A 26,716-nucleotide genomic window follows, 5' to 3' on the forward strand; every position below is an offset into this window, starting at 1 on the left:
CAACGTTCCTCTTTGGTATAACAGACTTTCATGAGTATTTGAAGAAAAACAGAATTGATGTCAAAAAAAGAAAACTTATCAATATCCCCCAGTAGATATGAATGAAAACTCAATGCAGATTATAACGCATGATAAAATTTATTAAAATATAATTTGCACATACAGTAATATGCTATAAAGAATAACCGCAAACAAGTCTAGATACGTTTGTCTATGAAGATTAGAAGTCACTTGAGTGTACATGTTTGATTGATGCAGGAAGACAAATTGTCGTTACCTTTACAATAATATCGCTCTATAAGAATGTCTGATAGGCAACTACCGCAGTTTTCACCACAGCAACTGAATAACAACATTAAATAAGCAAATAAATGTTTTAACTCAACCACGTTATAAAAACACAGAGATGTTTATATATTCCAATATTTAATTTGACAAGGCTGATTCCTTCAAAATCAAACGAAATAACTGATCGCATCTTTTTAAAATCACAACCTTTCTAAAACAAAAATGCTTACATAATATCTTCATTTCTATAGTACTTTTTGATGTATGCTTTCGTTGCTTTCTATGATAGGAATGTCAGAATTGTATCATTGTCCGAACTGGATAATGGCACAACACAGGTTCGGCATATATTTTATACTAAATCACAACCGTCAATAAGAGCTCATAAAATATTCATATCAACGTATTTACAATGCATATATTTTTTTACCAAAAAAAATAATATATAAAAGGAATTCTTTACCTAATCTACGTCTATGTAATATGAATTTATCTAAAAAAACAAACTTGCTCACTTATGAAGGTGAAATGTAAAATACGATATATCAACACATAACAATGTATATATCTTATTATGAAAACACATAAAGTCATTTCCATTAATTCTGCCTTTCAGCGCTGGGCTGATCTCGTATCCTTGATGGAGGTGTTTGCTCCACCCAGACTCTTCACACTAGTGACCAATTGATTACAAAACCTGGCATGGTGCCATTTCAAAGCATTAAAAGCATTATATAAAACCCGTGTACACTATGGCGCAAATGGTGACGTGGGTTAAGCAAAGAGGTGGCCAACGCCACTAGGGTGAGTCGCTTCATTAAAGACAAGTCACGACTTCTACATGTCACGGACGCCTACATATCACTTGTGTTCTTCGTTTGCATGCCGTTTCCGCTTGTTTAGCTGAATTCGATGATAAGGGAGCTTTTGTCAGCCTGAAATACAATGATCATAGTACCCATTACAAACGGTACATTTAATAAGGCATTGTAACTATACACAATGTTCTCAAGAAACTTGTCCTATATCAGTCAGGAGAGTGATAATATGTACAACTGAATCAGAACACTTATCACGTAAAATAAATCAAATAATTCTGTGTAAAGTTGGGGAAACAAGACAAACGCAAATCAAGTCATTTTCTCATGATATTTAGCTCAGTGTCAAATGTAGGTTTTGAAAATTCAACTATTTATTCAAACGTTAGTAGATATAGGGTACGACTACTTCTAAATTACCTTATTTGCATCAATCAAACTAAAAGTTCCGCCTCCACTTTTCCATGATCCGAAGTTGGCAACCAGATCACCTTTCCCTTTGTTTGCATCTTTGGCGTAATTTGAACCAAAAATCTACAAAGAAAGAAAAACTCTACATCTGTATTCTAAAACAGCATTTCACACGGAAATTCCCTCACCGTCTACCAGTGATATATTGTTGTAGTTTTCGCACGCGATGAAATTTTGTATTTTGCGAGCCTTAATTAAACATTTGCACTAAAATGCGTAACTTTTACAAATATAAATCCAAAAAATAATATATTTCTTAACACTAGTAAGTCAACACAATTTTTTTTATAAATACTGCATAAAAGACTATTTCATTCATTGGCTGCATTAAAATTGAATATGTGTGTGTAGAATTCATTAAAACAAGCTCTGGTATATTACTATTTTTCAATATTTAGACTCCAAGAAACGTATGCCTTATTTGGAATACAGTATCACCTTAATTTTTCCACCTGGATGCATGACACAATCACTTGTGAATTCATAGGTGCAGCAAGGGTTCTTATCTTCTTGCATGGTTCGGCAGACTTTCCATCCGATCAAGTTTATGGGCTGAAAAAAGGTCAGAACAGCTTGATGACGATGGAGTAAACGATTCATGGCAACGCTACATAGTACACAGATTAATAAGTTGATCAAGAATCTTATTCAGGCATCAAGTGACTACAGAAACCACTCCTTAATATCATGATGAATACATCCCTCTAAAGTAATCATACTTGGCATGAATGTTTGATTAATGAATTTGCATAAACGACCGCTGTAAGGACAAAACACTTCAAGAAACTACCAACATGTGAACATAGTCACAATCCAAACAAAAATTTCAACAACCTTCGGCATACTATGAAAAAAAAAATTTACACGGAGATTCCTGAAAAAGTGCAATCGGAATAAGACCAAGTGTTCCAGAAACGAAAGCATGTTCTGCTTCAAAAACGACACCCGCCATGCAAATCTTGGCCAATCCAAGTGAGAAATATCACGTTCTCAAATGACCCAAAAGGCAAACCAATGAGCATCAAACACATCCAGTTTCATATCACATTAAGAAATGGAATATTAGCAAGTTGATGAAGGCTTGAAAATTGTTGACATATGAGGAGGCTATCACCATGATCAACTACGAACATTGAAAGGAACATTCAAAATGAAATGATGAGATATGCAAAATATATCTCCATATACCAATAATCTTACACGTTTCTTTTGACAAACTATAATAACAGGTGCATACATAATCAACTCATTGATATATATTTTGTATCGATTTTTATTTTAATGAAGGTATGATCGAATGGAGTAGATACTTATGTGTTCTGCCTGTTGACCGATTCCCGTTGATTTGAATGTGTTAACGATAAAATATTCTGTAATGAAAACAGTGTAAACAAATATTGGTTATTTAGCAATACCTAGAATAGCTTGTTCTCATCCTTACTGTTTGATCATTATATTTCTTGTATTTGTACTTTTTGAGGGATTACTACTACAAAATAATGTTAACCAAATGTTTTTTTTTTCTCTATGATGACCAAGACTTGAAAGGAATAATGTCTTCTGGCAGAGTCTCAAAATCAAAGGGTAATTTTAGAGTATTTGAATATCTAACAGTATGCCTTGTCGAAACGATTGCAATTTTATATACACACATGTGTAATTATCCCAGCAACTTAACGATGCCATGACTTTAAGGACTGACACACAAGAAAAATGCGTTCAAGTTATCATTATATAACCGGATAATGAAGTTAAGCTTTGCTAGGGCACCACATGTGTTAAATACCAAATGTAAAGAAAGGTACCAATAGTCTGACACAAAAAGTAGGAGAGTAGGGTTAATATGTTGACCCCAGATCCCCAGTAACACCTGCATGATTTAGTTTACCAACGACCCGAAAAGACACATTCCATCTGGGAATGCACTTTAGTAAAAATTAGTGATAATATTAATTGGTAACAACTGAGTTAGTACATGCATAATCTTTACTTGAATATGTTTATATGCCAATTTCGCAATCTGTTATATTTACACAAATATGTATTAATATTAATTATTAGAGAATGAAAATGTTTAGGAGTGATTTCTAAATAAATTTAACACCTTCATCAGATGAAACATAAGTTAAGAACCACAGATTTTATCAAAATAAGCTTATAAGGTTTAGTTATTATTAATTTGATATTATTTCTACTATTGGAAACACGGTTTTTCATCATTTCGTCATATTATTTGTCTGCCATCATGATATTGGCCTTTGTCATCACGACACGAGTAGGTGCTATTAAGATCTGTAAGATTGTCATCATGACACGAGTGAGTGTCATTCCGACCTGTGAGGTCATCACGACACGAGTAGGTGTCATTGAGATCTGTGAGATTGTCATCAGGATAAATTAAATTGTTTTTACAGTATATGTACCTACGATTTATATTAACAGTTTTCATGAAGGTACTAGGGAAAGCGTCTGGTTGTCATAGCGATAAGAACAATTGTGTATTCTTACCATAGCGACAAGTGCAATTGTGTGTGGTTGTCATCGCGAAAGATAAATCGTTGTGGTTGTCATTACGATAGGCATATCGCAATAGAAGCGATGTTGTCATTACTATCACAAGGTTTATAATGAAGTTACTTCTAAAGAGTTACTACGGTACAGATGGTGAAGTGTTAAAAAAAAGTCATGTTTTGAAATCGGGGATATCTTACCTTCAAAAGCTGAGCTGCATTTTTCTATAAGCAAATTATTAAGGTTTTAGTGCTTTATAATGACACATTAAGCTTTTGTAAGACCGCTTAGAGACATCGATGTAGTCATTGACGTCCATGTTGGATTGTTAATATAAAATTTCTCTATTCCCAGATTGCTTCAATGTGATTTTTTTATGGATATATGTTAAACTCATTTATAAAATTCACGGGTGGTTGTGGGAAAATGTTTTTGATTTGATATGTGCTTTCGGCCAAGTCATCCCACCACCAAATCCACTTGTTCTAGACCTATTTTGATAAACGCATGCGATATTATTGTGTTAGAGATATTCTGTGTATCTGTTGAGCATAGTGATTCCGTGTCCACTTACCGTTGTTTTCTTATCCTTTGTGGTATAGGCAAGTGTAACAAATGCGCCACCACCCTGTGCTTCGTCGATACATAGAGGTCCTGATGACTTCTTCCTGATTAAGACTTTTGCGTCGCCCATTTTGGTTTGACTTTGGCCTAATCAACAATACATACGAATATAGAAATACGATATTTTGTATTTAGATATTTTAATTCGCAACTCTATGTATTTACGACTTCAAAACATTTTGTTCATACTCGAGATGAGGGGGTTTCAATACGGTCTGCAGTCTGACAGAGTGTGACTTGACCAACTGATTACTCATCTATTATTTCAAAGGCGTGACCTTTCTATTTACTAAGAGCTGTTAACTTATTACAACACATTATAGGAAATATACAATAACTGTTTTCATTGTCCAAATTATTTAATACTCTAATAATGTTTCATGGCGTCAATCTCACATGCTTTTTATGGTCTTCCTGCACTTCTTTTTTTAACATTGAAATCGTTCCTTTGTTTCAGGTTCCGTATATTTCAACAACATGTATAAAATATTGCAATTAAATCAGATTGATTGAATATTGCAAAATAGAATTAATAAAAAGAAATGATAATTGCTTTCAGATTCTGAAACTGAGGTTAAAACCAGTTATATCTCTAGCATGTCTACCTAGGGAAATCCTTCCAATAGCCGTTATGTCTCCTGATGATATTAGTTACGGGGTTATTAGTTTTGTGTAACACAAAGTGTCAAACAGTTCCATGCACAACACCACAAACACAATGAACAGACTTTTTTCCTGATTATTTAGAGTAAGTTACACTTATATATCACTTACAAAAAGTACGATTTTCAAATTCATATATCACATAGATTGTGAAAATAATTAATATAAACTAAGTGATATTTTATTCACACTCTTCAAAGTTAGAACACTTTCATTTCCAGCTCACACTCTACATAGTTCTTACAGAAACTCGTTTAAGCCCTTCACAACATTTTCCCACATATATTGAACCTCAATATAACTAATCTGTCTCTCAGTTGCAGCCCTTGTTCCTCATTCTCTTCTTGATGTTTCTGTTTTATACCAGATATTAGTTTTATAACGATTGATATACAAGATATGATTAGTAATATGTTGTTATTATCATTTCAAATAGTTGAACCTTTAATTACTTTGCGACTGTCGGACTGCCTTTGTATTTGAAGGGTCTCTATGTAAAACTCTCGTGTTCATATTTTGTCAACGTTTTCATCAATTTAGAGTTTAAACTCTAATTTTTAACATATCCATATCTTCCTTTGCTTTTGAATTTCGTTTTGAAGTTTTTTTTAATGGAATTTGGATTTGTATAAACGTCTCTTTGTCACTTAGCCAGACTTAAATCCAAAATTTAAACTTGACAACTATATATATAGTCATTAATATATTCATATTCAAATAGCTTAAATGAAATTATAAACACAACAATGAAAACAAATCTGCAAGTACAGCAGCTGATATATACTCAGTTGTATAATTAGCTTCTATGGATATACTAACTGATTCAGAAGCTAATTTATGGGATAGTGGGCTAGTGTAAGACACCATTCAGGTCATAAAATCACACAGGGTAGGTTCCTTACTCTCAGTTTGGCTTCAGTTTAGACAGCAAAAATCCTTCCATTTCTAATATACATTTCCCATTTGACATAGTAGTTTAACCTGAAATCAAACATGTTTGTCTACCCGTTTTAGTCCCATCCTATATTCCCACGCCATCTATATGTTACAGAAATTCCGGTTTTATTGCCGTTTTATCTTGGTCAGATCTAGAGTAGGTCTCCCAGTTCCGCTGCGAACCTACCCAATGACATCTATATGTCCTCGGAGATTATTACTCTGGATATAAGTCCTCCCTGATCTATGGTACAAATCCTCGTATCTGTTACACATTTCCCTGATAGCTATCTACCCCTCCCCTTTTGAAATATCAATTCAATCGTTCCTGATTTATCATACTTTTGTAAAAAAAAAAAAAATGTAAAATTCATACATCAGTTCTTTCGGTTCCTCCTACAATATGTCCTCTCACTCCTCTCATGAAATCTGATAGTTTACAAAGCCTTACCCCGTTTTTTTTTCATTTCCCAGTTTATGGGTCCTTTATTCTCCACCTTCATCAGGATTTCCCGCGTCTAATTATTTTGCTAATGTTGGAATTAACTTTCATTTAACAATAAAATGTCTAGACTATATCATCATTATCATTGTTGTCATAAATAGATGTTCTCTATTGTTTACAATGATGTTTTGTTGTGTTGTATTGTCACAATGTTTCAGCTCTACGGCTATCACACATAATAATAACAACCACATCTATTAGTAGAAAATGTGCCTGTACCTAATACATTGTCGAAGTCGTTTGGTTAGTATCTCAATAAACTACGATGTCGACACATCTTACAGCGATGTGTCAGTGCAAGTGGTACTTCACCTGACATAGCCGTTGAATCATCTCCCACAACCATGCCGTCGCTATATCCTTCACTTCTAAATCCATCTCCACTTCTAAATCCTTCTCCACTTCTAAATCCACCTCCACCTCCACTTCTAAATCCACCGCTTGACGAACTTTGACTGTAGAAGCTTCCGCCTTTTTTTAGAACAGATTTTTTTTCATTTTTGTTCTCCATATTCTCTTTCTATAGTTTTAACATATCTTTTCATTACAAATACATCCACTTGAAAATGGCATGCGTTCTATTTTTCAGTCCCAGCTAGTAGTCATGCCTCAGCCGTAAGCAAAGGTTGCAATAGCCATACATTGCAAAGCATGTACCATGTACTTACCGTGATATGTTCAATGGTGACCTCCCTTTGCGTGTATAAAAGCTACGATTTCTCTCCAACTAGATCCATATTCGATTTGAATGAAATTTTCTTCGAATTATATTACCGGTAAAATCTAGACCGATCAATTAATTAAGATATCATTCTTGAATTATTTGATCTTGATATTCAAGCTTACGCGTGATGCCAAAACATCCCCGTGGCGACAACGTAGCAATCTTATTTATTTTTATTTTCAATATCAACGTATATACGCGAAGATTCAAACACTAAAGTGTCTGTGACGAAATCATTTCGATATCTTCTTATTCAACTTTGAAGTTGATAGACGTTGTAAGCAATGTCAAACTTCCACATTTCAATAGTTTATCAGCAGTGATCCAGTGTAGAACCGCTGAATTATCCACATGCCCGCTAAGGTCTTCTCTTTCGTCTATGGTATCCCACACCACATCATCCGTTAAGCATGGCTACCGCAAAGCTTTCAAGCCGCCAAACGTTTTGATAGGGTAAGTAAAGGCAACACTATTCCAAAGCACGATATCCAAGGCATTCTATAAAAGGTTATGTAGGTCTATTGTCTTCATCCACACATGCTTTAGAACTTAGTCTAAAGGACAGCATATTATCAACTAAATGTATGACTATCCATTTACACTGTAAAACTGATGTCTTCAGTTATTTAGATTGTGTGTGTTCCTTCTATAACATTGTTTAGGGTTGAGTGTAAAGCAATGTGTTGATGTGAAAATTACTATCTTAAACTAATTAATATGAAAATTCTAAATTAAGCATGTATTTTCCGTTATCATTAAGAGCCTAACTATAAGATTGAAAAGCTGAAGCCTACTTCATTCTACGTTTATAGCAGTTGAAAGTAGTCTCCGCAACGCGAATGAAGGCATTGCTCAAATAAGGGAAAGGTTTTGTATTTATATCCAGTCATAAAAATTATTTTTTAATTGCAAGGGAAATAAATGTACAAATTTATAAATCTTTGAAATTTCTGATAGTCATATTAAGATAAATATGTTGCTATTTCACATAGAAATTTTGAACGTGAGACGTGTGAAACGTAGACGGAACAATATAGAACAGATATTTATATGACAGATATGTGAACAGTATAACCTCGTTATTCCGATACAAAGCTCGCCACCTAGAGGTTGACATATTCTGGAAGTGATTCTATGTGACAGAATGGAGAGTATGCGGATTAACGAGGGTAAACTGTAATAAATGCATGCCCTATTCCCGTTCAATATGTTTTGGTTAGTATAGAGAGCATCTTGATCTCTGACAATGTTAGTGTTAATTAAATAGCTAAACTATCATAACACACGTGAACATATAAAGAGGTTTCCCAGATAGAAATAAATAAAGCCAAACGAAGTCATTAATAACTTTTTAGAAAAAATATGAAAAACGAAAACAAACGAAAATATGGAAATAGAAAATAGAAAATTAGAATTAAAGGAAACAATTCTTTTAAATACTGAAAGATATTTTGATATAGCTTCAACTCAATTCCGACTTAAGAATAAGAAAACAAAACTCAGCTGAGCAAAGAAGTGTGCATTAAAATTTTGAGTTTGGGCTGAGAAACCTTCAACAACACACACAAAACGATACACATACATACAGAAAATAGTAGGCGCACACGGCAAATTTGCCTTCACCTTGAACCTTGTACAATTTGAATTGTTTCTACTTATGCCTGTATTTCTTGAATTATTCAGGGCGCTTCTTTGTCAAAAATTTCAAAAGGAAACGTGAAATGAAAATTAATGATAACTAACGAGTTCTTTAACAGTCAATCGAATTTAAGTCGAAATATTAGTCAAACAAAAGTTTAATAGTTTAACAACCAAAATAATTCAAGAAATGAAGCCAATTATTTTCAACAAAATATGAATACTTCCAAAATGTTCGTACCATTTCAAACCGTCAACCTCTAAAACATGCACATTTTGGGAACATCGTATTTTGTTTACGGAAACAAATTGCAGCTGCTTGTTACCATCCGTTAGCGGAACAAATATACCATATATAATAATGCGCCTTGCGTGTTTCCACGATTTTATTTTCAAGGTATACTAATAAATGTATAAGCAACAAACAATGCCAAAAATGCAGTATATCAAGTATGCATAAATGTGTATTGCTCCTCTCTTCCCATTACTGATGGCCATTACAATTTTCATCAGTCCTTGTCAATAGTGTTGAGTATCCTAAAGGGTACACTAGCATGCTTGTGTAAATAATGGCACCAATGTTCCCACTATAGATGCAACTGTAAGCAATGTCTCTGGACGTATCATCAACAGTAAGTGAATAAAAGTCTACTAGTATCACATAGAAATGTGTGTCATAGGCAAGGAAAAAAGGCACAATAATGTAACACAGGCGAAATATGGAAATAGATCACTAGAGAAGATAATCGGACTACAATTTTCTGTATGCATTCACATGTAATATATATATATATGCTTATGTATACATGTTACTCTTGATGACGCCACAGGGAACTACGTTATAGTATATATGATTACTAACTGCTGCTATTTTGGACAAGATCGTTCAGTTTGTCAGCTCCTTTGCTCCGTGCGCCGGATACGTTGGTCATTAAGCTGTTCATGCTGCAAACAAACACATTCTACCGTCAATTTGTTAGCACAAACTTGGTACCACAATGAACAAAGCCTCGAACCAAGCTGTTTAAAGTTGTTTTGATCATGACACATTAAATTAATTTTAAATGATATCTTGTTAGAGGTCATTTCTCTTTAATACAATTGAAGATGAAAAAGCCGAAAACAGAAAAACAATTCTTAAGGTGCATGTTGACGAATTCCAAGTGAAAATGGAATGCCAATAATACACTGTAGCCAAGATAAAATACAACTTCACAACATCTAGGTCAGGCTATTAAAAATTCACAGGTGTGCATGTCCTGTTTTTCAAGCACATAATTCAAAGTTTGAAAAATACTTCTAAAATGGACAAAATCGCAAACGCAAACTCCAGGACATACAAACATGTATCAAATGTAGTTAAGGATGTCACAGCAAACCTAAAAAGTCTGTATAGCAGTTGGTTATTGCCTGATCACAAACTTAGTTGATTTCACAACATCTCACCCAGTACTAAACCCGATTCGGGGTTACTACTACGCTGACCGACACTGATTTCATTCGCCATGAACTGATTGGTGATACTTTGGGCGTAGATTTGACTGTCATTGCAAGTAGATACATTCATAGACATGTCATTTTTTGATAAATTGATAGAAATATTTCATGACAGGCTATACTATAAATGATGGAAAAGTATGCACATTGATTTTATTGCATTTGTTCGCCTAAAGTGTATCCCACTTTCTGTATATTCTATATTTTAAGAAAATCACATAGATATGTTGTCGCAGAATAAACAACCAAGCCTTACAATAGAATTCGCTGTAACATGTATCTGTATATAAGACGACTCACCAATGTCAGGTTGCAATTAGCATTACAAAATGGTGTTTTCAACCCAGCTGGCGAAATTGGCAAATGGGGAAGTACTTGTCCGTAATATGGATGCATGCATGGATAGCAATAACGCTATCTTACCGAGTGTAACTGACTTACTAATTCGCTAGCGTCAACGTGAGCTTCATCATGTTTTAAGTATCTAACATGTACATAGAGAGAATCTTTAAAACTTTCACTTAGAATAGTACACTTTCGAATCCTGCTTATAATATCACGTATTAGGACGAACACAATTTACCTGTCTTCCTCGCCTTCCAGCAGCCTCCTGTAAGTGCTGATTTCAGTCTCAAGGGTCAACTTGGCATCCTGTAAGTCTCTGAATTTCTCCATAAGAATGTGCAGTTCATCCTGAAGGCCGTGTACGTCCTTCATATGCTCAGCCTTTTCCATTTCCAGCCTATCCATTATTTCATCGAGTTCCTCACGCAGTTTATCTTTTTCAGCAAGTGCATTGTTCAACTTAAACGTAAAAAGATTATGTGTACACGTTAAAATGCGATAGTGAACTTCTGTATCAGTGTCCTCACGTCTTAAAACTCCCTTTGTTACAATAAAGAAAATAGATGACATTAATGATTGAAAACGCAGCATGTGCTCCACATCAAGTCGACGTGATCCAATCGCCCATACAGAACATGATATTTGATTGTTTCTGTTCGAAATTGCTGTTAAACTCTCCTTCGCACATAGTGCGAAACGAACTGAAAGGATGAAATTGCTTACCTTAGCAGTCAGTTCTGCGATCATAGGTCCTTGGTCGCTATGCTTGTTCTTCAGTCTCGTGATCTCCGATTCAAGCTTGGCCATGGATGCATTATCTCTCATGTTATTAGAGGCCAGTTGTTGAGCCTGAATATCAAGCAATGGGAATGGTTCTCAACGGATATCGATTTTTATATTTAATTAATCATATTATACTTTATCATATGTAATTTTGCCTTAACCTTATTTCACAAATAGTCTGTTTTACTAGGTGTGTTTGACAGTACTTTTGTTTCTCATCTAGACTGTTTTTTGTGTTTGACAGTAATTATGTTTCACATCTAGACTGTTTCTACTAGTAGTGTTTGACAGCGACTTTGTTTCACATCTAGGCTGTTTTTATCAATTAAATCATGCAGCAGTACAATTAGTTCTCTCGTGTTGCTTTTTCTATCTTAATAGCTTACAAACTGTATAATAAATCCGTACCTGCAGTTCATATCTAGCTTGGTAATCGGCCTTGATCTTGGCTAGCTCTCTTTCGTTGTCTTCTTGCAGTGACTTGATGCATGAGGTTATCTCCCCCTTCCACATGTTTTTGATGTCAAGCTGTCCGACATCGTTATTCATCAGTTTTTTCAACTCTTCGATCTCCTGCGAATGGATACCGCTTTTATTATATTGTGTTTAATTCTCCGCTTTTAGCAAAATTCCAATAATTATACTATCATAGTCGAAACGTTTGTAAAAACAGACTTTCTTTCATTGATCATTTAAAACACAATTAGTTTAATATCATATAGTTCAAGACGTTGTATGCTAAAGTGAACTTTATAATAAATCGTATCCATCTTAAGAAAAACTCACCTTTTCTAACAGTGAGATCATGAATTCATGCTCATCGATAGATAAGTTTCTGGCGCACTCTGCCTCAATGCGCAGCTTGCATTCATCCTCTAAGTTCTGCGTTAAAAAGAATGAAATATGATTAAGGTAATATTATGTGACGACAAAGATAGCTTCATCTGTTGTTCACCATCTCTCATCCAACTTATTAGACGATAGGAATACAATGTTTTATGAATAACAGTATTATTGGTGTATATACAGGAAGTCAGTCCTGATTACATACATTTCGTGCGTCTTCCAATTTCATCTTGTGATCATCAATATCCATCCTGAGTCGTTTAATTTCATCCTCAGCCGATTCAATCGCACGTCTCTGTCCCCCGTTCTCTCCTTCCAGTTCCCCAACCTGGTTATTCAAACGATCGATCTGCTTTCTCAGATTTTGAAGCTCAGATTCCAATGTCATGTTTCTGCAAGAAATAAATACGTGTGGAAATAATTTGTCATACAGTAAACATAAACACATTGTTGACGTATGTAATCTTTGATACTTTGGTTTCGCAAGGTCAGGACTGATAAACAGAAAGCATGACTTGACTTTGTAAAAATGTCTCCTTGTCCTGGCTAAAGACCGCTTCGAATATGTCAATACTGCGTACACATTCTTGACAATCGGTATAACATATTCATCAGAAATCCAACGCTAAAACGTCAAAGACGTCGATACATTGTTTGTTATTGTCTATAAATTGAAAGTATTTTCTTTCAAGAAACTCAATAACGTCATTTTTTGCCCAGGCCTACAATATCATCGCTTATGCCATTTTTAGACGTTGTCACGATGTCGTACAGCACGCGAACAGGAAACACAGAATGTTTGTTTGATCTGATGACAGTTTGAGGTTCGTATGTCGTAATTTTGACTTGTGACAGTTTACTGCTGTCTGGACCAGATTCCAGATAAATTCCCCAATCAAATAGGTAATCACAATCATTATAACCAATAGACAAAGTACCTTCGCCAGACCAAAATTCTAGATATTATTATATATATTATTTTAGATATAACAACACCTCATTGCTCAAACGTGATTGCGTCAGGTGAGGTGATGCACTCTCTACCCTTTCGAATCAATGTAGTTGGCATTTTCTTTTAAATCTCTTTAGCGCCTTTTTCTCATACGTACTGTCTGTAAAACGCATTTCTCTTAAGAGTCTTTTTGATAACCTTTTTATGTGCCTTTTCCGTAGTAGCTATTTTCCGAAAGGCCCTGTCTCAGTAGCCCTTGGTACCCCTTTCCTGATAGGTCCTGTGTTTGGTACCCCTTTCCTGATTGGTCCTGTATTTGGTACCCCTTTCCTGATAGGTCCTGTATTTGGTACCCCTTTCCTGATAGGTCCTGTATTTGGTACCTCTTTCCTGATTGGTCCTGTATTTGGTACCCCTTTCCTGATTGGTCCTGTATTTGTTATCTCTTTTCTGAAAACTCCTGTCTTTGGTATCTCTTTTCTGAAAACTCCTGTCTTTGATACCCTTTTCTGAAAACTCCTGTCTTTGGTATCTCTTTTCAGAAAGCTCGTGTCTGTGGTACCCTTTTTCTGGTAAGTAGGTGTCTGCAAGCGTGACCCAACAAGTCCAGCACATTAGTGGGGATCTCCGGTGCCCATTCGGTTTTGTGCCTATTGTTGATATCGGTATTACAAAAATCGGTCGTTCAATGCCGGTATGTGCACTGATCTGTTAGATAAATAGTTCATACACCAGCGTTGTTTACACTTTGTATATACCTATTATATATCATTTACTTTTCAATGCAAAGTGATTAAAATTTTAATAATCTCTATTTAAATAACGAACGGTCTTGTTTGAGTTAGCTTGACAATGAATGACATTGATACTACTGAACCACAGGTCCTTTTGAACAGCAATGGTATATATGTAACCCTGGTAAAATACTAGCCGCAATATACCACTTGGCTAGAGAGAAATTCTCTTTAGCTCGATTGGTTGAGCGGCAGGCTAGTAAGCTAGGAGTCCCTTGTTCGATTCCTAGTGGAGGCATTGAAATAAATAATGACCTCTGTTACATATATATATATATATATATATTGGAAAAAAACTTATTGCAAACACAACAGTTAAGCATAAGCACATTCGTTTCTAAATCTTCAGATGCTTAACAAACAGCAATGTTGACGTCATATATACTATGACGTCACTGTGTATTTTTCTCATAAGTAAATAATTATAGAGCGACATAAGATTTCGTATATGCAGCGTTTGTGTATTCAACAGTATAGAAAAAACATGTTATCTATTAAATCATTTTTCTTCAGTATACAGATCATTGAACCGTGTATATTGGTGAAATTTTGCAATTAATGTGTAATTCTCGTCTTAATATGCACGCTACACTATTCTCATCCCACAATAGAAAATGTCTCCTAGAAACTACTGGCGTCAACCCCAAGATTATGCAAGAATATCGAAGAATAGTGTACCAAACAGTAACAACAACTCCTCGCACAAGACAAAAGCATAACACAATTTAACACAATCTACAACTGTAATTACTGATAACTCCCTGACACCACCATAGAAAAAACACAATGTCCGACTGTAATTACTGATAACTCCCTGACACCACCATAGGAAAAACACAATGTCCTATTGTAATTACTGATAACTCTCTGACACCACCATAGAAAAACACAATGTCCTACTGTAATTACTGATAACTCCCTGACACCACCATAGAAAATCACAATGTCCTACTGTAATTACTGATTACTCCCTGACACCACCATAGAAAATCACAATGTCCTACTGTAATTACTGATTACTCCCTGACACCACCATAGAAAATCACAATGTCCTACTGTAATTACTGATAATTCTCTGACACCACCATAGAAAAACACAATGTCCGACTGTAATTACTGATAACTCTCTGACACCACCATAGAAAAAACACAATGTCCGACTGTAATTACTGATAACTCTCTGACACCACCATAGAAACACTCAATGTCCGACTGTAATTACTGATAACTCTCTGACACCACCATAGAAAATCACAATGTCCTACTGTAATTACTGATAACTCTCTGACACCACCATAAAAACACAATGTCCTACTGTTATTACTGACAACTTCTGACACCACCATAGAAAAACACAATGTCCTATTGTAATTACTGATTACTCCCTGACACCACCATAGAAACACTCAATGTCCGACTGTAATTACTGATTACTCCCTGACACCACCATAGAAAATCACAATGTCCTATTGTAATTACTGATTACTCCCTGACACCACCATAGAAACACTCAATGTCCGACTGTAATTACTGATTACTCCCTGACACCACCATAGAAAATCACAATGTCCTACTGTAATTACTGATTACTCCCTGACACCACCATAGAAAATCACAATGTCCTACTGTAATTACTGATAACTCTCTGACACCACCATAGAAAAACACAATGTCCGACTGTAATTACTGATAACTCTCTGACACCACCATAGAAAAAACACAATGTCCGACTGTAATTACTGATAACTCTCTGACACCACCATAGGAAAAACACAATGTCCGACTGTAATTACTGATAACTCTCTGACACCACCATAGAAAAAACACAATGTCCGACTGTAATTACTGATAACTCTCTGACACCACCATAGGAAAAACTCAATGTCCGACTGTAATTACTGATTACTCCCTGACACCACCATAGAAAAACACAATGTCCGACTGTAATTACTGATACCTCTCTGACACCACTATAGAAAAACACAATGTCCTATTGTAATTACTAATAACTCCCTGACACCACCATAGAAAAAGACAATGTCCTATTGTAATTACTGATACCTCTCTGACACCACCATAGAAAAACACAATGTCCGACTGTAATTACTGATAACTCTCTGACACCACTATAGAAAAACACAATGTCCTATTGTAATTACTAATAACTCCCTGACACCACCATAGAAAAAGACAATGTCCTATTGTAATCACTGATAACTCTCTGACACCACCATAGAAAAACACAATATCCTATTGTAATTACTGATAACTCCCTGACACCACCATAGAAAAACACAATGTCCGACTGTAATTACTGATAACTCTCTGACACCACCATAGAAAAAACACAATGTCCGACTGTAATTACTGATAACTCCCTGACTCCCTCATAGAAAAACACAATGTCCTATTGTAATTACTGATAACTCTCTGACACCACCATAGAAAAACACAATGTCCGACTGTAATTACTGATAACTCCCTGACACCACCATAGAAAATCACAATGTCCTACTGTAATTACTGATAGCTCTCTGACACCACCATAGAAAAAACACAATGTCCTATTGTAATTACTGATAACTCTCTGACACCACCATAGAAAAAACACAATGTCCGACTGTAATTACTGATAACTCTCTGACACCACCATAGAAAAAACACAATGTCCTATTGTAATTACTGATAACTCTCTGACACCACCATAGAAAAAACACAATGTCCGACTGTAATTACTGATAACTCCCTGACACCACCATAGAAAAACACACTGTCCTATTGTAATTACTGATAACTCTCTGACACCACCATAGAAAAACACAATGTCCGACTGTAATTACTGATACCTCTCTGACACCACCATAGAAAAAACACAATGTCCGACTGTAATTACTGATAACTCTCTGACACCACCATAAAAAAACAATGTCCTACTGTAATTACTGACAACTTCTGACACCACCATAGAAAAAACACAATGTCCTATTGTAATTACTGATAACTCTCTGACACCACCATAGAAAAAACACAATGTCCTACTGTAATTACTGATAACTCCCTGACTCCACCATAGAAAAAACACAATGTCCTATTGTAATTACTGATAACTCTCTGACACCACCATAGAAAATCACAATGTCCTACTGTAATTACTGATAACTCTCTGACACCACCATAGAAAAACACAATGTCCGACTGTAATTATTGATAAGTCCCTGACACCACCATAGAAAATCACAATGTCCGACTGTAATTACTGATACCTCTCTGACACCACCATAGAAAATCACAATGTCCGACTGTTATTACTGATAACTCTCTGACACCACCATAGAAAAACACAATGTCCGACTGTAATTACTGACAACTTCTGACACCACCATAGAAAAACACAATGTCCTACTGTAATTACTGACAACTTCTGACACCACCATAGAAAAACACAATGTCCTACTGTAATTACTGATAACTCTCTGACACCACCATAGAAAAACACAATGTCCTACTGTAATTACTGAAAACGCTTATTTCAGATAACATGTCTCGAAGATTAAAGTTATAATTTTTGTTATAACCTTTCTATATCATATAACATAGAGACAAAAACACGTATAAGCCTATTTCCTGTACTTTATATGATACTAATACTGTTGTAAGCAGACCGAACATAAGAACTGCTCACTTTCATAAATATGATGATTTCAACCTGTGTTTCTGAACTTTAATGCTTATCATTCAGGAGAAGTCATTCTAGAGGAGTTGAAAATATGTTCTAGGATATATGATAAATGATAAATTTTAGTCAGAACCATCCTAATGATCGAAGGTTTTTTATATAATTTAAATTATCAAAAATATTACAAAATAACCTAATTATCTAAATATCATGATGCATGACGGATAAGCGATATTCTGAACGCGATGTAAAGAACATTGGTCCTACATAAAACTACTTTTCTCAGTTCTATCAGTTTTATGACGTCTGTCCGAGGATCGATACTCAATGCTAGCGTGATGGCGCAGTGGAGCACAAGACTACATAATAGATGGCTGTGTCTGGGCGATGCGGCAAACGTATTACCGTAATAGTTATGACAAATCATTATCAAAAATACTACAAAATACAGTACTAATTGGAAATGACAGTTTCAAGGAACCGTATCAAGGTAGAAACTCATTTGTTTGACCCTTAAGGTGCTTTATGTTGTAAATCTCATAACTTTGTGAATATGGAAATGATTTTTATTAACTGGTCATGTGATGTATCTAATTCAACTTCGAATTTTCTTTTAAAAAAACATATAAGAAAATATTATAGCATCAATAAGAAAACTTGATCCAAATGTCTTTTGACAATATTTTGATAAAAGTGACCAGATTATTAAGACAAGAAGCAGAAGGCCGTGTCACAATTAATTCCAGTGCAAATGGTGAACCCATAATGATATGTGCATCTTTGTGGTTTAGTTGACAGGATGTTTAAATTATGATCATTGCTGCAGTCTGCAACTAATCATGCACCATGTATTATCTTTGCCATGGCAACCAGCTTCCCTCGAAACTGGGGGCGTGATGCTGCAGTTGCGTTCAGTCAATACTGAAACTATATGTACCAGTTATGACATTTAACAAAAATACCAGACTTCAACGAAAAAAGTTAATCGTTTCTTCATAAAGACTACTTTAACATACAACTGTATTATATGCTTATGTTGAGTCATACCAAACGGTTGGTGCCAGACTGTTTATGTTAATTAGTAACTATTGATCTGATCAAAGAAGACAATCGAGATGATTCTAACTTTTTTGTGTTTTTATCAGTGAAAGTAAAGGCAATATGCAAATTTTCGACCAGTTCGAAAATTGAATAATTGAGCGGGATTCTGAAAAAAGACTTACCTCTCCTTTTCCGTTTCCACTACATCCTCAAGAGTGGCTATTTTGGGGGCTAAAACGGCCTTTTCATTTTCTAAGTCGCCAATGACCTTTCTACACTCGTCTAACTCTTGTTGGTACAATTCCTTAATGGACGATCCGTCATAGATCTTCTTCTTACGTTCTTCCTCTAACTCGAATGCCAGTGCCTTATTCTGTGCCTCTAGGAACTTACTGTTTTCAATATGCTTTCCAAGCCTCTTGTTTAGTTCTTGTATTGCGGTTTTTTCCTTAGCCCTAGCGTCCATTACAATGTTAACGCCAGTAGTTGACATCTGTTTAGCGGCTCCAATATGGTAGCTTGCTGGTGGTACTCCCATCATACCCATGGATGATCGGAATCCTCCTCCCATGGAGGCACGGCCCGCGCCCAAACCTCCCCCAGAGATTCGGTTGATGACAGTGGTGTGGGTGCTCATGTTCGTTGGTCTCTTTTTCCTAATTTCGACCTTTTCGTCAGACATGTTGAATTCGACTGCTTATGGAACTAGTAAGAATATAAAACTTTCCAAAAGCAGCAATGTTTTCAGTCTCAGGAATCAGACGCAAATGAAGCAGTCCGTTTGGTCCTGTCTTAAGTCTTAGATGCCACTGTTCCTCCAACAAACTGGAAACAACCCTTGTCCCCAACACAGCTCGTTCCAACAGAACAGTTCCGCAATCCGACGCCTACTGTCGTTGCTGGCACGGTTCTCTGAACTATATAACAGCAGCAAAGCCAACCAGGTGAAGTATCGTCTGCTAGTACCAACAATATTGGTTTTCTTGTGAATAATTATATGTGTTCTGACTGACCTAACGGGACCCTTGTATTGGCAGATGCAATGAGAAAAAGCAGACAGGTGGAAAGCTGCAAACAGTGTATAACACTGATGTTACGAGTATACAGTATCAGACATTGTTTTCTGGCAGACGAATGGCCTTCTATGGCACCTTAGTTTACAGAATAATGACCTACTGTTTATTCAATATGACACTTTCTTATATGCAGTATGATAATTTGCTGTAGATTTGATATTACATATTTCAATGTTACGAGCACACATATACATAATAACATGTATATTGAAAACTTGGTATAACACCGCATGATTCACTAAACAGCATGTAAGTCTATTTAGTTACTGTAAAGTTGATATCACACATCAGTGTTACTAGTATACAGCACGGTGGCCTACTGTAAAGATGATGTCACACCTCAGTGTAACTAGTATACAGCACTGTGGCCTACTGTAGACCTGATGTCACACCTTAGTGTTACTAGAATACAGCACGGTGGCCTACTGTAAAAATGATGTCACACCTCAGTGTAACTAGTATACAGCACGGTGGCCTACTGTAAAGTTGATATCCCACCTCAGTGTTACTAGTTTAAAGCACGGTGACCTGCTGTAGACCTGATGTCACACCTCAGTGTTACTAGTATACAGCACGGTGGCCTACTGTAAACCTGATGTCACACCTCAGTGTTACTAGTATACAGCACGATGTCCTACTGTAGACCTGATGTCACACCTCTGCGTTACTAGTATACAGCACGATGTCCTACTCTAGACCTGATATCACACCTCAGTGTTACTAGTATACAGCACGGTTGCCTGCTGTAGACCTGATGTTACACATCAGTGTTACTAGTATACAGCACCGTGGCCTACTGTAGACCTGATGTCATACCTCTGTGTTACTAGTTTACAGCACGGTGGCCTACTGTAGACCTGATGTCACACCTCTGTGTTAGTAGTATACAGAACGATGGCATATGTTAACTTGATGTCACATATCCGAGTTACTAGTATACAGAACTGGCCTATTGTAGGCCCGGTGTCATACTTCAGTGTTACTAGAGTACAGCACGATGGCCTACTGTAGACCTGGTGTCACACCTCAGTGTTACTTGTATACAGCACGGTGGCCTGCTGTAAAGTTGATGTCACACCTCAATGTTACTAGTATACAGCAAGGTGGCCTATGTAGACTTGATATCACACCTCAGTGTTAGTAGTAAACAGCACGGTGGCCTATGTAAAGTTGATGTCTTGCGAAAAAAATAAACCGCCACGGGTAGGCGGGTATCGATCCACACCCGTCATATTTTCATAATTTAGGCAACTGAGTTTTTGCGACTCCTATCAAAGCTCAGTGCGTCAGGTGGTTCTCATATATGGATCGGATGGAATTGGCAATGTAAACTTTTTGGTGTCGTGGCTGTCATTATATATATATATATATATATATATATATATATATATGTTGTAAGGCATCGTAGCTTTCCTTCTCGATAAAAAAAAAAGATATTTATAATTTTCATTTTTCTGTCTAGAACCTATTCATGGGCGTACTTCTTGTACTTTCTACAAAATGCATTAGAACATATCTGTTTTGCAATGTTGCAACAAAAAACTACAAAAAACGCCAAGTTGTAAGACGTCACCAATTCGCTACCTGACCATTCAGTGATATATATTACGCGATGAAGTATCATTCGTTAGAGCACAATCAGGAAATATTAGAAAATAATTTTCTTTCAAGAAATAATTTGTTAAAATACACATATAATAATTGACATATCGTATTTGAAACTCCACTCCATCCCAACACCCTTGTGAAACTGTTAGATAAGTTACCGTCATTTTTTGATAAGTTTTTTCGTTTTTAGATCTTTCCACTCAAATGAATACACTTCCTCGTCATTTATCATCATCTAGTTAACTTCTACAGCCTGATAACTTGGATATGAAAGTTATGATGATAGAAACCACACAATGTCATTAATGTGAGACCGCCCAGGTCATGAGTGTAAACATAACCTAAAGGTTGAAATTCACTATACAAATTATATTATCTCTGCAAACCTGAAAACCAAGATTTCATTTGGACAAAATTACATATTCCGTGACATTTGAAACTTTTAAGCACACAGCTTGTTATTGTCGACTTTCCTTCGTGTTTGTCACAAGTTCATTCATGCATGTTAAGGTATATGTGATCGTATTTGTCGAGCAATCGTCTTTGAAGTAGTATTATATTACCTCAGTACGTATATCTCTCACACGAGTTCATTGTAATCTCTAGGTACTAGTAGCAGATCTAGTGGTGTCTGAAGGTCAGACGCCATGCCATGAAGGACACCTTGTTTGTCACCAAGTTTCGCTTCGTTGCACCCCGGAGGTAACTGCATCTACGCCATTGCAGTTGTCTTCTGGTAACAGACAGCCTTATTAACTTGAATATGTTTTTACAGGTTGTAAAAGTGTAGAGTATGTTTTCGGTGACAATGTCCGCTTGACTGCGCGTCACCAGTGGTAAACACAAAAGTATTTCCCCGGTCATGCATTTAGATAATTAATTTGTGACATCTGTTAATCAACAATTCTAAACCATTATAATCAACATTTGTACATGGAATAAAGAAAAGAATGATGTCATCTGTTTTAAAGGTTATATATAGTTGTATACTACCAGGTAGAACGAGAACTAATTCACCAGCTAGTACACCTGTGATCACCTTAATATTAACACTAATATTAACACTAATATTACCAGCCAATGCGATCCCATTCCCTTTACCATCGGCAGGTGGTATCAAGTCGTGACAATTTAAATTATCTATGAACAGCGAGTCCAAACAGATGCATGGACTGTTGAGAAAAGGAATGAATTCACCGTGGTTTCAAATTGAAGTCCTATTCATCTAATAAAACCATCTGTATTTTCTAATAATCAAACATTGAGTTTACAACATGATCTGGTCTAGTTCTGTTCCTCGTAATACATATCGTGTTATCTACCTATCTACCGATTATACATATCAGTGGTATTATTGACTGAAATTGGTATTCTTTGAAGTAATAGGCATTATGGAACAAACAGATATATTTATTTACCTTATTTGGTTGGTAACATTACATAAAGTCATCTTTAGCTGTATGTGTATGAATCTGAATAGATAACGATATTGTTATGTGTTTCTGGCAATCCATCGTCCTAAACTACATAGAAAAGTCTACTTTCACAATCCGATTATTTAGTGCGTTATTGTGTAGATAATACCTAGATATATCGTATCCCAGGTCTATATTAATGTAAGGCTCTGTCTATACATGGACTATATATAGTCCCGATCATTGATGTGCAGTGTACCGTGAAATCCTACTGTACCTACAATTTTAAAATCCTTTTGGGTGATAGTACGTCTCAAATCAAAGTCCTCTGGCTGAAATTCTATCCTCCACCCCTGGCTGTCAGATTTTAGAATTAAAAGCAATTATGTTTTTAGTACGTGCAATGCTGTCTGTGTATTTAATGCATTACTCTAGTTACACAGGTACGCGTGTATGAAAATCACTCATTCATTCATTCAGTATACCAATGAATGAAATTAATCTACTCAATATGTGTATGTGTTTAGGCGCCCATCGACAAAATGGGCGTGGTTTACACTTGTTATAATTCACTGAATAGATTCACGTGTTTTACGGTTGCTGGCTAGCTGTAGAGATCGTACAGTGACAAAGTATCTTACATTTCTATTACACATGTTCATACTAAAATTGTATCTTCGTCAATAAATAATTTCCACGTTGCATAATAAAGTAGATATTTTACACGAAGATTTTATGCAGAAGCTACGACATTAACGTGCGGTGGAAGCATCACCAAGACATTTGCATAAACGTAACTCAAACACTCCGTAAACACCTAACAGGCGGGGCTCCGTCATAAATACCGTTTATCGAGACATATCAAGCAAGGTTATGTGTAGTGTCGTATATTTTAAACACAAACTTTCCGAAGTCACAAATTATCCGTCAATTGGTCAATATCATATCGTCGTTTCAGTTTCTAGCTGCTCTGATATATGGAATCCAAAATAAATCAACAGATTTAATAATTGTTTTAAGTAATAGATACGCTAGCCTTGTTTCTCAAGGAAAAAAGGCTGTCCAAATGGCATTGTATAGCTCATAGTAAACATGTTATCTTTGTCAGAATAGCAACAGAGTACTTAACCTCTCCGACACTGTCGCGGAGCGTCAGAGCGTGACATCGTCAATCGGTTATAAATTAGTAATGTCAGCAGAAAAAAGCACAAACCTATCGTCAAAGTGCTTAAAATCAATCCACTGACAAGGAAATAGGGGTTCTGTGACAGTTGTTGAAATGCAAGTAACTACACGCATTTTCAAAGATAAATATCAGGGAAGGTAATAATAATAAATAACATATTAAAAAATCGAATTACAGATATTGAAGCATAAATGCTGTGTAAGAAATGAGAAAATGGTTCACATTACTTACGAGCTCTTGAGGTCTTGAACTTGATCGTCCAGGTTGGCATTTTTTGAGCAGTACTCGGCTTTCTCCTTATTTAGCTCTGCCAATTGTTCCTTGTACTGTTCTATCTCATCCAGACACTCTTTTTCAAGATCAGTGCGGTCCAAATTCTTTTTTCCTCTAAGCATTTCCAGTTCTTGGGCAAGAATCTTGTTCTGGGCAACGAGAAACTTCTCCTTCTCCACTTTTTTCGCTAGCTTCATGTTGCATTCTTGGAAAGCTTTCTTTTCCAAATCGTTTCTATCTTTGACTACCTGAATGTGTTCGCTTGTTTGTGAAGTTGCTGATCCTGGATTCACTCGTCCACCCATGGACATCCGGGCGTTCATCATCATACCTGGCATGCCCATGTTCATACTTCTACCACCCATGGACTTCCTTGAGACCCTATTGATGACGATCGGACCACTGCTACTCATCCTTAATTTTGCCTTTTCCGACATTTTGATGCAATATGCTGCTATCTAAACAGAAAAAGTATAAGTGATAAAGTTGTAAAAATCCGAGTAGCAAAGTTTAGAAAAACTGTCACAAGAAAATACTAAAGTTTTCCAATCCTGTCCTGCCGGTGACAGATACGAAATAGCGATCCACACCGTTCAGTAATCCCACCACACTGACGCATGTTTGTAGGAGTTCTCGGTATATAAATTCATTGGAGCGGTTCACGTAGGTAGAACGCCTGTTCGCCGCCACCCCATTGGCTGACGTAAAGTTTCACACACAAACTTGATTTGCAAACTGCCCGGACAAGAAAAGTTTGTGTTACGTACCCACGCTGGCTTTACCTAGTGTGTATGATAAAACGTTGCTATTTTTGTGCATTGCATTTTTGTGCTATAAATGTATTACACAGGTAAGCTGTTTTCTGCTATGGTCTTACTACAGCTCGTTTGTCCTTACATACTGTTAAAGGGACTAATATTATCAAAGATCTGTACACACATGTAGGTAGGACGAATGTTTAAATTCGATGCAACTACAGGCTGAACTGAAGATTTAACAATGGATATTTCGAGATGTGATTGCTGACTAATTTCATCTTTATCAAATCCATTAAAACATGGTTTATTTGTATTAAATAGTTATGTGTGCGATACTCCCTGATAGTTTATGTTCAAACTTTATAAGTTGTATCAGCTTTTCGTTTTCAAAACCTCGTATCGAGAGTGTATTAACGAATGAAAACGCCAATTCCTTTTCAAATCCAAAGAGCTCCCGGCTTCAACTTTCCTGGAATTGGTCGATACCTACATCCAACACGTAGAATAAGTGCCCATACTCAGCAGCATCACTCACTATTGCTAGAGCATATAAACCTCATCGATCTCTATATAACACCGTGGTAGTAGTCGTGTATAAAACAATTCTTCAGTATGGTTCTAACGGTACACTTCAGTATGATCCTCATATCACTTCAATATGGTCCTAACATCACTTCAATATGGTCCTAACAGTACAATTCAGTATGGTCCTAACATTACTTCAGTATGGTCCTAACAGTACAATTCAGTATGGTCCTAACATTAATTCAGTATGGTCCTAACATCACTTCAGTATGGTCCTAACATTACTTCAGTATGGTCCTAACACCACTTCAGTATGGTCCTAACATCACTTCAGTATGGTCCTAACACCACTTCAGTATGGTCCTAACATTAATTCACTATGGTCCTAACATCACTTTAGAATGGTCCTAACATTATTTCAGTATGGTCCTAACATTACTTCAGTATGGTCCTAACATTAATTCACTATGGTCCTAACATCACTTCAGTATGGTCCTAACATTACTTCAGTATGGTCCTCACATCACTTCAGTATGGTCCTAACACTACTTCAGTATGGTCCTATTATTAATTCAGTATGGTCCTATGTTGTTTACCTGTATATATGTGTACCTGTCTGCCTGTAGACATTTCACTATGCTGTTTACCTGTACATATGTGTACGTGTCTGTCTGTAGACATTTTACTGTGCTGTTTACCTGTATATATGTGTACCTGTCTGTAGACATATATGATTACCTGTCTGTCTGTAGACATTTTACTA

General features: G+C 36.0%; 1 protein-coding gene across 2 annotated transcripts; it reads right to left on the minus strand.

Annotated features, from left to right (window-relative positions):
- Positions 1 to 119: 119 nt before the first annotated feature.
- Positions 120 to 25,262, minus strand: LOC132562621 (retrograde protein of 51 kDa-like). 2 transcript variants are annotated; one of them, XM_060227371.1, is made up of 12 exons: positions 24,629 to 25,262; positions 12,855 to 13,041; positions 12,590 to 12,685; positions 12,212 to 12,376; positions 11,744 to 11,869; positions 11,259 to 11,479; positions 10,041 to 10,123; positions 7,129 to 7,287; positions 4,663 to 4,799; positions 2,016 to 2,129; positions 1,527 to 1,640; positions 120 to 1,223 (listed from the first exon to the last, which is right to left on the minus strand). In XM_060227371.1, exons 1-12 carry the CDS (start codon positions 25,105 to 25,107, stop codon positions 1,188 to 1,190), a joined length of 1,917 nt encoding a protein of 638 aa, XP_060083354.1. In that variant the 5' UTR covers positions 25,108 to 25,262; the 3' UTR covers positions 120 to 1,187. The 2 variants fall into 2 exon arrangements, with proteins under 2 accessions (XP_060083354.1, XP_060083355.1); XM_060227372.1 differs by lacking the exon at positions 24,629 to 25,262 and adding an exon at positions 19,295 to 19,856.
- Positions 25,263 to 26,716: the final 1,454 nt, after the last annotated feature.

The sequence above is a fragment of the Ylistrum balloti genome, unplaced genomic scaffold, assembly GCF_031769215.1.
Source record: "Ylistrum balloti isolate Yb309-2 unplaced genomic scaffold, AGI_CSIRO_Ybal_v1 Utg371464, whole genome shotgun sequence".
Taxonomy (NCBI): domain Eukaryota; kingdom Metazoa; phylum Mollusca; class Bivalvia; order Pectinida; family Pectinidae; genus Ylistrum; species Ylistrum balloti.

Excerpts from the sequence above, each read along its gene's own strand:
- LOC132562621 (XM_060227372.1), bottom strand. The coding sequence starts at position 19,794 with ATGTCTGACGAAAAGGTCGAAATTAGGAAAAAGAGACCAACGAACATG. Across the intron at positions 11,870-12,211 it reads AAGCTAGATATGAACTGCAG|GCTCAACAACTGGCCTCTAA; the intron begins GTACGGATTTAT and ends CTTGATATTCAG. Across the intron at positions 11,480-11,743 it reads TCGCAGAACTGACTGCTAAG|TTGAACAATGCACTTGCTGA; the intron begins GTAAGCAATTTC and ends TTTACGTTTAAG.